At 34.5% G+C, this 12,053-nt stretch overlaps 1 protein-coding gene across 15 annotated transcripts in view; it reads left to right on the plus strand.

The window, feature by feature from the left end:
• The window catches only part of Cirl (Calcium-independent receptor for alpha-latrotoxin), a 1,849,656-nt gene that overhangs the window by 1,791,383 nt on the left and 46,220 nt on the right, over positions 1–12,053 (plus strand). For all 15 annotated transcript variants that reach the window (XM_069837575.1, XM_069837572.1, XM_069837581.1 and 12 more), the window contains 4 exons: positions 3,772–4,192; positions 5,959–6,184; positions 8,057–8,222; positions 10,880–11,094. In XM_069837575.1, coding sequence (XP_069693676.1) covers positions 3,772–4,192; positions 5,959–6,184; positions 8,057–8,222; positions 10,880–11,094 — 1,028 coding nt within the window. The remainder of the gene's footprint in view (positions 1–3,771; positions 4,193–5,958; positions 6,185–8,056; positions 8,223–10,879; positions 11,095–12,053) is intronic.

Genomic DNA, 12,053 nt, shown 5'->3' on the forward strand with positions numbered 1-12,053 from the left:
CTTTTAATGGAATTACTGCTATGTAAAATGATGTAGTCGGTCCTGAATGGTTTTACATTTACCATGATGGCCATTGAATCCACGGTTCATTGGTTGAAACCTGGCTGAGGACAATGAATTTTAAAAGGCAATAAAATCCTCAAACATGGCTTCTTTTGGAGAGAAATAAAGCAGAGAGGTCCGTGTCATAGATTTACTAGATTTACACCTCGTAAAGGAATATTGTCTCTCATAGAGGGCTCCAGACAAATTTTTTTGGCCACTTCTCGTCCACGTTACATTTCAGTCCTGAATGACCTCTGCAGTTGAAAATATATTATATAGAATAAAATCTCTACTATTACAACATGGTGCCCTTAAGAAAAGTCACACTTATCCATATCTAGAGGCAATGGAAATCATCTGATCAACCTTCAACCTTTTCGACAACATAGAGAGGACTGGAAATGCTATTATTCATTGTCAGTGATATATGGTTAAAAAAAAAAAAACATTGAAGGAAAATGATATATGATTTAAAAAGAACATTGAAGAAAAATAATCCATAGGCCTGGAAAATTATGTTCTGCAAAGGTGCTTTGCTTGCCAAATATCTCGAAAGATGTACTGGAATATATTCTGTAAAGATGCTTTGCTTACTATAAATCTCGGAACATTTATTGGAAATCAATCTCCATCATCTGCTATAAAAATAAATTGTCAGAGACACAGACAGAACAGGTATTTGTATAATGGAGACAGTGTCACAAGAGGGTATACAAATTACATATCTACAAATCGTATTGTACATATAATAACATTCACTTGCATCAAAATCTCCAGTCAGCATATCATCATTCCGATCAGTGAAGAATTGTGAAAATTTAACATATTTGTCATACTATTATTTCTCCTGCAAGTAAATTAGAATTGGCGTCGCAATTTTGAAGAAAATATTCAGTCTCAGAATACAGCCCATATGTTGGTCTTCTGTGATAGAGGTTTCAACGCATTGTCAGCTTTTAATGCTCATTGAAATTGGTACTAAAATGAAAATTTAACGTACTCTTTAAAATATTATTTCTTCTGCAAGTAAATTGAAAATGGTGTCACGATTTTGAAGAAAATATTGTCTCAGGATATTTCCATATGTTGGTCTTCTGTGATAGAGGTTTGAACACATCCTCAGCTCTTCACGCACATTAAAACTGGTACATAAAACAATATGTATTAGAGCTCAAATTTGCACAATCTTGGAACAGAGGAACACTATATTATTTTATATATTCTGTGTGATTTGATATGGCGTGGAAAGAAAAGCATGGTATTGTAATTTAATATGAAACAAGTGGTTTATATTTTGTATCTTCTGAACACGGAAACTATAATTTACGTACACATTTCTTGTTCTACACTTCAAGCCTATTACAAATTGAAATTAGTGAAAAGGATATCATGTTTTCATTTATTTCTGAGAAAAAAATGCAAGAACTAAGCAACTCTATATAATATGGCACTTCTGTGTATGTGCTGTATAATGTGTTTAAATTTATGCGTGAATTGGAAGCAAAAAAATTTAAAATGAGAAGATTTACTACACATATCAGCTGGTATAAATCATTGACTGTATTAAAAGATCCTGGAAAGAAGCTAATTATTGACGTCATCAGAAATGTAAAGGATCAAATGAGAGAAAATTTGCTATGTGTCAGTACAGTACAGGATTGTTTTGATGAAACATGACTGGGACCTATAACAGATTTTGAGTATCTTGCATTATGAGTGAGGACGTGTTTTTATTTTTCCCCAAATCAAAATACAGAATTGTAATTATGGCATACATAGAGTATGGGTTGGTTACCTATATCTCATAAAGTAGAAGAAATAAATAAAAGCTGAATTAATAACTCGAGATTCATTGGGCATTGATATCTTCTGTACACTGAGAGTGTGTATGGAATGCAAGAATGTAGAGGTTCCCTTCTTCACGAGATGGGTTATCAGCTGTGCGTTCTGGTCGTATTTAATCTTGGTGGACTGAAGAAATAGACCCCATTTTGAAGTTGTTACAGAGAGACACATAACTTTTAACCTCCACATAAGGCAGTACCATCAACCGTTCATTTTGTGCCCAGGAAGAAGGAATGTGTAAATATTTATGTTGCAGAGGTACATGTTTCAAATGAAGAAGTAAACACAATTTTGTGAGCAATATTTTAAACATATAACAGAACTATTGCAAGCAAGAAGAATCAAATTCCTTGAAGAAATGCAACAGAATTACTGATAAACAACTTTTTTGTCTACACCTATAAAATTCAACATCAACTGAAAGTTCTACAGAAGAATATGTTCCAATTTTAAAGGATGAGTGAAGGAAAAAATATTCCAATAATTACCGTATTTGATCAAAGCAGTTCAGTACACTGGATATGTCAACTAGCCTATTTGAAATGAAGTTTGGAAGTAATTTGTCCTGAGATGAAGGAAGCTAATTTATAGGTTTAAATGTGTGCTATTAAATAATAAAAAAACGAACCAATAACAGGATTTGACTCTTGGAAGAAAGCATAAAGGTTAAGTTTTATTTATTGACATCGAAGTACGGAAATGCACAATGGAGGAAGTTATGAAGTTCTGCAATAATAATGTAAGTGCATTTTCTATCAGACCTAAAGGTCCTCTTAAAAGTTGGTGTTAAAATTAATTATTTAAAGTACGTGGTAATATTACAATATAACAAATTGACTCAGTTTACCTCTTGAAAATAAATTTTTGTCATTTAGGAATTCCATTTGTCATTTTTGGGTTTAAGATATAATATTCTTCTGTTATATTAATATTTGCATGAGATATTATGGCATTGTCTAACTCTTGAATTTAACATTTTTAATTAATTTATTTCAATCAGTTATTGGTTTTTGGCAAATACTAAGATTCTTGTGTTTATTTTATGCTGAACATAGTGGTCATAGAATGTGAACTGCACTCTATAATTCATATTGAAGCCTTATGAATATTGCACCATATTTACTAATTGTATTTTAAGAATAAAACTATAATGTTTCTTTCATAATTAACCAACACAAAATACCAGTCAACAAACACTCTGCTTCAGATTCACACCACGAAATTTATTTTTAGTGCGAAGAAGGTTTTGTGTTTTGCAGCTATGTGCTGAGATTGATTTTTTTATGATGTTCTGAAACTACTCACGGGTTCCATCTTCAGGGTTGCGTTGCTTTAGGAAGGTTGCTTACTTTGATAGGTTCTTAATGGTTGAATCACGTTTGTAGAGTAGTAAAGTATAATTGTAATCAATTGTAATCTTGTAAAATCTTGACTTGTTCCACATCATAAAACTTCATTGCTAATGTAAGATCTATGGAATACAATAAATGAAGTGAAATGAAATAACAGATCCAACAGGGAACACGAACCGTCCAGGTTTCAAGTGACACAAATCTGAGGACGGAACCTTTGAGTAGTTTTGTCAGAGAGATTTTGTTTCAACACATGATTGCAAAACTTGAAAGATTTTCCATAAACAAATCACTATGAAAGCCTGAAATAGCTTATGTTTTTCTTTATTATATGTAGAAATAAATTTCCTAAACTGACATATACTTTAACATTTATTTATTTCCTTATTTTGTCATAGAGTATCTTTAGTCATATAGCATAGATCAGCATCTTTCATATTTTGATTTGCATGATCTACTTGATTAGGTTATGTCACTAACTAGCTTCATTACCAAGACTCATAGTAATGAGCACCATGACATGTTGCAGTGTTGAGTGTGCGTGTGGTCGAGACGCACAATGTAGGAGTAGAGCAGTTTCCTTCTCCAGCCACTCTTGAGCAGTGGTCGGTAAGTCAGGACTGGCTCCAGCTTCCTCGTGGAGCTCTCCTTGAGAATAGTGAAGGAGGATTTGTACGCCTGGTGTTTGTGGCGTTTGATCGTCTGGAAGAAATCCTGCAGCCTCAGGCAGATCCCTCCACAGTGGTAGTGGTTGGTGAGAATGGTGAAGTGACCACAGGGGTGCGCTCATCGCGCAACACCACCCGCGTACTGAACAGTAAAGTGATCTCTGCCTCCCTTGGCAAGGGCAGGCACATCCAACTCTCTGAACCCGTCCGTCTCTCTCTTCGTCATCTACGCACGGAGAATGTTAGTAATCCTGCCTGCGTCTTTTGGGACTACACTATGAGGTATGAACTGTGATGTATCATATCTTTAAAATTATACTGTTCACTCACATCCAATCGGGTCCATTTCCTTCTCACTTCTCCTATTCCAATAATTTTGTATTACAATAAACAAATCTACCTTTATTTAATCCAATCTTAGTTAGTGTATTGTTATTTAATATAAACCTACATAACCTACTTACGCTTACAAATATTGATAGTAGTGAATAGGAAATAAAATTCAAAATACTGAGGAAGGAAAATACTTAACCTTACAATTCATGGCAGTGAATAGGAAATAAAATTGAAGATATTAAGTTTAGAACCTAAATAACCTTACAGTTGATAGCAGTAAACAGCAACTAACATTTCATAATAGGAACCTACTTAACCTTACAGTTGTTGATAGTGAATGGCAAATAATCTGTTTCTACTAGTTGTGGCGTCCGACAAGGAGATTCACTAGCTTGTCTCCTTTTTAATATAGCACTGGAAAAAGTCATGAGGGATTCACGTATTAATACTAGGAGAACTATTTTCTTTAAGTCGATTCAGGTGCTGGCTTATGACTTAGATATCATAGGGAGAAGTCAGGCAGCAATGAAAGAGGCCTTTATTAAGCTGGAAAAGGCAGCAAGAAAGATGCATTTACAAATTAATGAAGAAAAAACAAAGTATATGCCAGTCACGAGAGCTAATATAAATGGACCCCTTTACCTGGAAATAGGCTCTCTTAAATTTGGAACTGTCCATAGTTTTATCTATCTTGGCTCTGAAATTAATAACAAAAATAATGTTAGTTCTGAAATTAAGAAACGAATATTATCTGTCAATAGATGCTTTTATGGTCTTAGAAGACATATGAAATCTCAAATTATATGTAGGAATACAAAAATTATGATGTATAAAACTCTTATAAGGTCTGTACTATCTTACGCATCTGAGACTTGGCCATTGTCGAAGTCAGATGCGACATTATTATGTACATTTGAAAGAAAGATTCTTAGGCAAATCTTTGGACCAGTTAGAGAAAACGGAACATGGAGAAGAAGATATAATTTCGAACTGTACAGATTATATAATGAGCCGGACATTGTTAAATTCATAAAAATAAGAAGATTGGATTGGGCCGGGCATGTTGTGAGAATGCAAGATGATAGGGTTGCGAAGAGAGTTTTAAAATTTATTCCAATGGAAAGAAGGAAGGTTGGGAGACCGAGATTGAGATGGGAAGACTGTGTGATGGATGACATCAAGACTTTGGATGTTAGAAATTGGAGAAGTTTGGCATTGGATAGGGAGGAATGGCGAAAACTTCTGAAGAAGGCCAGGGTCCATGAAGGGCTGTCGTGCCATTGATGATGATGATGATGATGATGATGATGATGATGAATGGCAAATAACATTTTAAAATATGTACACTAAGAATAGCAACCTACTTATCTTAGCAATTGGTGATAGTGAACACCATATAACCTTTAGTATACTAGGAATAGGAACCAGGAGTAGCAAGGAAACTAGAATGAATCATGTAGCAGTTATATATCATTTGCAAGTCTGCATTAGCCTCCCATTAGTGCCTAATTTGTTATGTGTTTTACCGGTACTGGATTTTTTTTTGTGTAAGAGAGTACCGGTAGGGTTCAATATATATTTTAAACAATCAATGAATTCGTAAGAATTATGAAGTCTGACATTTGTTTCGTCACATTAAATAAATGTCCTAATCGAACAGAAATGTGCATCCAGTTTTGTAACCTAATATTCTGTTTGTTGTATTTTTGCAGTGCTTGGTCAGATGAAGGTTGTCATGTAGAAACGACAAATCGTACACATACAACCTGTCAGTGTGACCATTTAACTAATTTTGCCGTACTTATGGACGTCCATGCAACGTACCTACCCCCTTCCCACCAGATGGCCCTGCAGATTATTACATACATTGGCTGTATTATCTCCGTTGTATGTCTCCTGTTGGCCATTGTTACATTCCAGTTGTTCCGAGGTTTGAAGGTGAGTATAAACATAAAATTTTATTTCGTACTATTCTCGCTGTTATGTTAGCAATTTTCAAGTCAAAACTCTGTTTAGAACAATTGGCTTCAAGGGTGGTAATAATTTTTGGCCGATTCTTTAAAAAAAAAAAAAAAAAAAAAAAAAAAAAGTAAAGCCAGGGGCCAATGTCGAAAAACTCTGCCCCTGAATGAAAGGACTCTTCAAAAAATTTATCGTTTGTTTCTCACTTGTATCAAAATTCTACAATGCTAGTCACTATTCTCACCTATTACTTCATGACTGCAAGTAAAAAACTCTTCCTTCTGGAATATTATGGATTTATTAATTTGTCCTACAGAATAATCTCTGTAATGTTGACAATTAATATTTGAGGAGAAAAATTCACTCCAGCGCCGGGGATCGGTGCTGTGGATTGAATTCGGCATAGCTCAGTGGTCAGAGCACTTGGTACGTAGAACCAAGGACCCGGGTTCGATCTCTGGCACCAGAGCGAATTTTTCTCCTCAAATATTAATCTTCCTTCTAAGTTTTGCTGTCTCACAAATAAAAAATTCTAGTCATTACCAGACTGCCAGAATTCAGGAAAGTTGTAATAAAAGTATCCGTGGATTTTAAGAAATGAACAATATGTAAACAAATGCAGTAGAACCCTGTTTATCTGAAACATTGAGGACAGAGGTGATTTTGGATAAGCACTTTTCGGGTAAACCATAAATTCCAGATATCCCGCTTATCTGTGAAGGGAAAAAATATATGATCTCTGTATTGTTATCCAGATACTCTAAAAATTTATTGAGTATACTAAAAATTTATTGATTATACCTTACAGTAACAAGATCTACTTAACATAATCAGATATTTTCATCTGAGTTTTATTTTCACAGTGTTTATTTATTGCTATGTCTCTCCACCACTTTATTAGTAAAACATCTGCTGGTGATGCCTCCTTGCTTTTCTCCATGCAACGTAAAGTAATCTGTATCATAGGACTTCACCATTTTTTATTCTCTTCATAGCCTCAAGTTTTTCTTCAACTGTAAATCACTACCGGTACATGTTTCCATTTACTCGACATTTCAATAAAAATGTACCATGCTCTGTAAACTCACTTGAACATTACTGGAATATTATGTATGTAATGCTTTCGAACTGCAGATAAAGAATTCACACTGTTACTTTACTGATTTATGTTTGCTACTAATCCTACACAATTGAAGCAAGTATAGGTGTTTCACTGGTTGACAATAGCGCCTTTAAGTCATTATCCGATGTCAAATCACCTCTGTAAGAGAGAGAGAAGGGAAAGTGTTTGGTAGAGTGTCCCGTTAATGACTGGCAACTCTGCAGCTGTTGGGTTCTTCAGAATCTTACACTACATTACAATATGTTGAACTGAACAAGTAGGGGAATCAACAATATGTAATAAAGTACAGGTACTGTTTTCTCATACCATCCAAAATCAAAGAATGAGTGCAGTATGTATCTTGTGTGTGACAAAAAGAAAATATGTTTTGGATAACCTGGGTTTTGGTTTACCGAAGTTCAGATAAATGGGATTCTGCTGTAGTTGTTTTTTTTTTTTTTTAATATGAGCAACTTACTCTATTTTCACGAATATAAATACAATTTGATTGTACAACAAGTTACTTATATGGATAAAACAGACATTATAACTGTTAAAGCAAACTAAAATTGAAATTCATCTACAAAACGAATACTTTTATATTTCATGTAAGTTAATTTTGTTTTTGATGATAATGATTTGTAAATTATTACTGGAAACTCTACTGTTATGTGACAATTCTTTATGCTTTATGAAATTAATATCTATTGAATATATTTTTATATGACTTTTCCTTTCCTTTCCAGTCGGATCGCACGACAATCCACAAAAATCTGTGTGTATGTCTTTTGATAGCAGAAGTGTTGTTCCTGGCAGGCATCGGTCAGACAGACAAGCCCGTTGTTTGTGGCATCGTTGCTGGCCTGCTCCATTTCTTTTTCCTCTGCGCATTTGCTTGGATGTTTTTGGAAGGTAAATTCCATACACGTCAATGTATTTTATTCTTTAAAAATTCACAAAATCGTTTAGGAAAGAAACAGATAAATATATCTACAAACATCTTTATCATTGAGTGAAATTTGTTGGTGTAAGAATAAAATATATTCTGATATTGTTCCAAAATTTTGTAGAGAGTAATATAAGGTAATTATTTCAATATCTTACATCTGAGGTCTGTTTGGTTAGTGACAAACTCACCGGTACAAGGAAATCAGAGAAAAATAACAAGTTCAGTAATTTTTTTGACAAGATTGTCAGGTGACTGTCAGTCAATTGTTGACAAGTTTGACAAGTAAAATGACATCACAATATAGCATTGCTTCATAAAATGAAAGAAGAAAAGGGGATTATTTTTTGTGCATTTTCACAAAAAAAAATAACAAAAGATAAATTTAAAAATGGAAGGAAATTGCTGTTTGCCTAGTAAAGCATTAATTCGAGTAGTATTTCGTTTCAATTCTCCTCCAATTATAGTTAAAAGTTGTTTCTTTTTGTTTTGGCTAACATTAATCTCTCATTAAATTCATGTGTACTTTCCGTGCTAGAATATTCTTTTCTTTGTAGGGTTTTGTATTAAAGTTTCCCCGTCTGAATCACTTAACATTTCTTGGCTATTATTTATTTTTCACTGCTCCAAAAGTAACCCATAGACTTGGATGACTACATTTAACCATACGTCTTGGACTTGTCTAAATAACCTAAAAGTTTTATCAAACATGACAAGTAAATTTCTTCAAGAAACGGAACACTGGTCAGACTAGTAAAATTCACTCCAAATTCATTTGTCACTTAACCTTTGTCACAAGTCACTTATCTCTCTGTGTTTAGGAAACATAAAAATCTGTTTTCCATTAACTATTCCCCACTTAATTTTTACTTTAAGGCAAAATAAGGAATGGGTTGATCCCTCAGATATGTTAAAAGTTATCATCAGAGGAATGGCTAAAATTTGTGTATTAGTTAAAGAATGTGATATAATATTTTGTGTTAGCATTTGCATTTGAACTAGTAGCTGACTGTGCTATATCTAGTGGCAACTACTATACTCAGTGCTTGAAAAAACTTACGCACTTGAACATTATCTCAATTAAGGCAAATTTAAGACATTTGTTTCTCTTCGTCATACAGCAGTTTCTTCAAAATTTGTAGTTGCTGACAACCTGTCTATTCCATACTTAACTATTCAGAAATTGCACAAATATATGACCATATCAGTAAGACACATAAGTCGTTAAGACCTCCTATCTGAAGAAAATAAGTTTTTTTTTTTTATATAAGTTCTGCAAAGTCTAACATGACAGGCCAGCTAATAGGGAAAACTGTGAGATTTAAATCTACAGTCTGCCAAGCTATTCTTGAGCCATGTGGCAGCATTGTTGTTTCAAAATACCAACTCCTGCTACTAGCATTTCTTACCTCCTTGTCACTTTCTACAACCTGTTTGCAACACCTACTCCACCTTCTGAAACTGCCAAAAACCCTAATTATTGACTCTTTTTTATTTGTTGAGCGAACAGTAATGAATCTTTCTGCCTAACTTAATATAAGTTCTAGTGAACGCAGAAGTGAAAGAAGCTGACCGAAGCTGCCATTTCTTGAGTGACGGGAAGATGAAGGAAAGGGAGAGAGAATTTGTAGTTGTACTCCTCACCTGGTCTCTCTATTTGTTGAGGGAACAGTATGTTGCTTCAGATTTTTGCTGGATATATCTGTTTCATATGCCATTATTTTTCACTATTACATTACCAGTATATTCATCACCACTAGTATAATTGGCATCATTTTCTCCATTCTTACTCCCCCCCCCTCTCTCTCTCTTCTTTTGTTTCACTCTGTCTCTCCTTCCCGTCCTCTTTTTGTCTCTCTCACCACCACCACCATCATCATCACCACTTTTTCAGCATCATCTTCTCCACAAATTTTTTTTAATATTAGGTTTTGATTACAAATCTAGCTCCCTGTAAAACTGACTTGAATAATTTCAGGGGGAAAATTGTTCCAAAGCCGGGTATCGAACTCGAGACCTTTGGCTGAGCACGCCAGTGCTCTACCGACTGAGCTACCCAGGAACTATATCTTGAAATTATTGAAGTCAGCTTTACAGGGAGCTATACCTGAAAGTCAGATTTGTATAATACACTTTTACTGTTCGTTAACAGAAAACCACAAATTTAATTCACACAGTAAGTGTGCACTCAATGCTGGGCTCTGACGTTCTATTAACCCATTTGAGATATGTGGATATAAGGGGAATAATTGAACCGGGGTCTGGTACAGTTCCTGGGTAGCTCGGTCAGTAGAGGATTGGCGCACTCAGCCAAAAGTCCCGGGTTCGATACCCGGCCATGGAACAATTTTTCCCTTGAAATTATTCATTAGGTTTTGAAGTTTGTTGTTTATATCCTGTGTTTTTCATGCAATTTAGTTTCATGCATCCTTTGCCACCTCACATACCATTTCACTGACTTTTAACTATATTAAATTAATTATGTATACAGTATTTTAATTACACACATTACTCTCTTTTACCAATTGGTTTGGGGTTCGATTCCCGACAATTGTGATGCATGGGGGTGTGACTATGATTCTGTTTTCATGCTAAACACTTACAAAGCATATTTTTCCTCCAGGCTTCCAGCTTTATGTGATGCTGATCGAAGTATTTGAAGCAGAGAAGTCGAGAATTCGTTGGTACTACATCTTCGCCTATGGCGCACCACTCATCATTGTGGCAGTGTCCTGTGTTGTCGATCCCTTCAGCTATGGCACGGACCGATACTGCTGGCTACGAGCTGATAACTTCTTCATATTTAGCTTTGTGGGACCAGTCATTGCTGTGATACTTGTAAGTGGAAGCATATATCAGTTAACCAGCATTAATGTTATTTATATACACATCTGAAATTCTAGAGGATTGTGAAAATTTTTTTAAGTGGCTATAATATCTCACATAAAGTGTAAAATTAAGATCATATCCTGTTTCTGATGTTATTTTCTCTTTCTAAGAGGATCCAGATTCTGTCTGTAGTATATTCTGCTTTTGTGTTTTTAATAGAAATTTTTCTTGAAATATTTCAGTTTCTTCTTTCAATTTACTATTCTTATTGTTTCATCTTTATCATATAACAGGTCATTGTTAGTTTTCTGACGGGTACCATGTTTGACTTTGTACTCAAGTATCTCAAGTTCAAACTCAGCCAAGGGCAGCAATGTATAATTTGATTAAAAATATTTAAAAACTACATACAACTTAACGTACCCTGAGAGGAGGTAAAGCTGGGAGTCTCGAACGATATAGAATCTGTGGGATATAAAAGGAAAATCTTGCAGAATTCTCAATTATCTCTGTATCATCTGCCAATATTACTTTTCTAATAGCTCTGTCGACTCTAACATCTCAAACTTGGAGAGATGTGAAAATTTTTCTGCTAGTCATCACTTCTGTAAGACTAATAGAATACAGGAAGATCTAGTTAGGATATCTACAAATCATCCTCAGTGGTCTTATGGTGATTTGCATCAACCTTGGTTAAAAATATATTAACCACGGGTTATGAAACCATGGTTAAAATGTAACTTTAGTTGAAATGTAATTTCGGTGCACCATTTATAATCACCAGTTAGTTACTTACACATGGTTAGCTGACATCTCATTTACCAGGGTAAAGTCTGTAATGGTACACTGTTCTTTCAAAGTAACAAAAGAAAAACATCTATATGCCTGCAAAAATGATAGTGAACATTTAAAATAACCATGTTTACTCCGTTCTACATACAAAAGAATGCATCCAAAATTTTCGTGTT

This window comes from Periplaneta americana, chromosome 10, assembly GCF_040183065.1.
Source record: "Periplaneta americana isolate PAMFEO1 chromosome 10, P.americana_PAMFEO1_priV1, whole genome shotgun sequence".
NCBI classification, from domain to species: Eukaryota; Metazoa; Arthropoda; class Insecta; order Blattodea; family Blattidae; genus Periplaneta; species Periplaneta americana.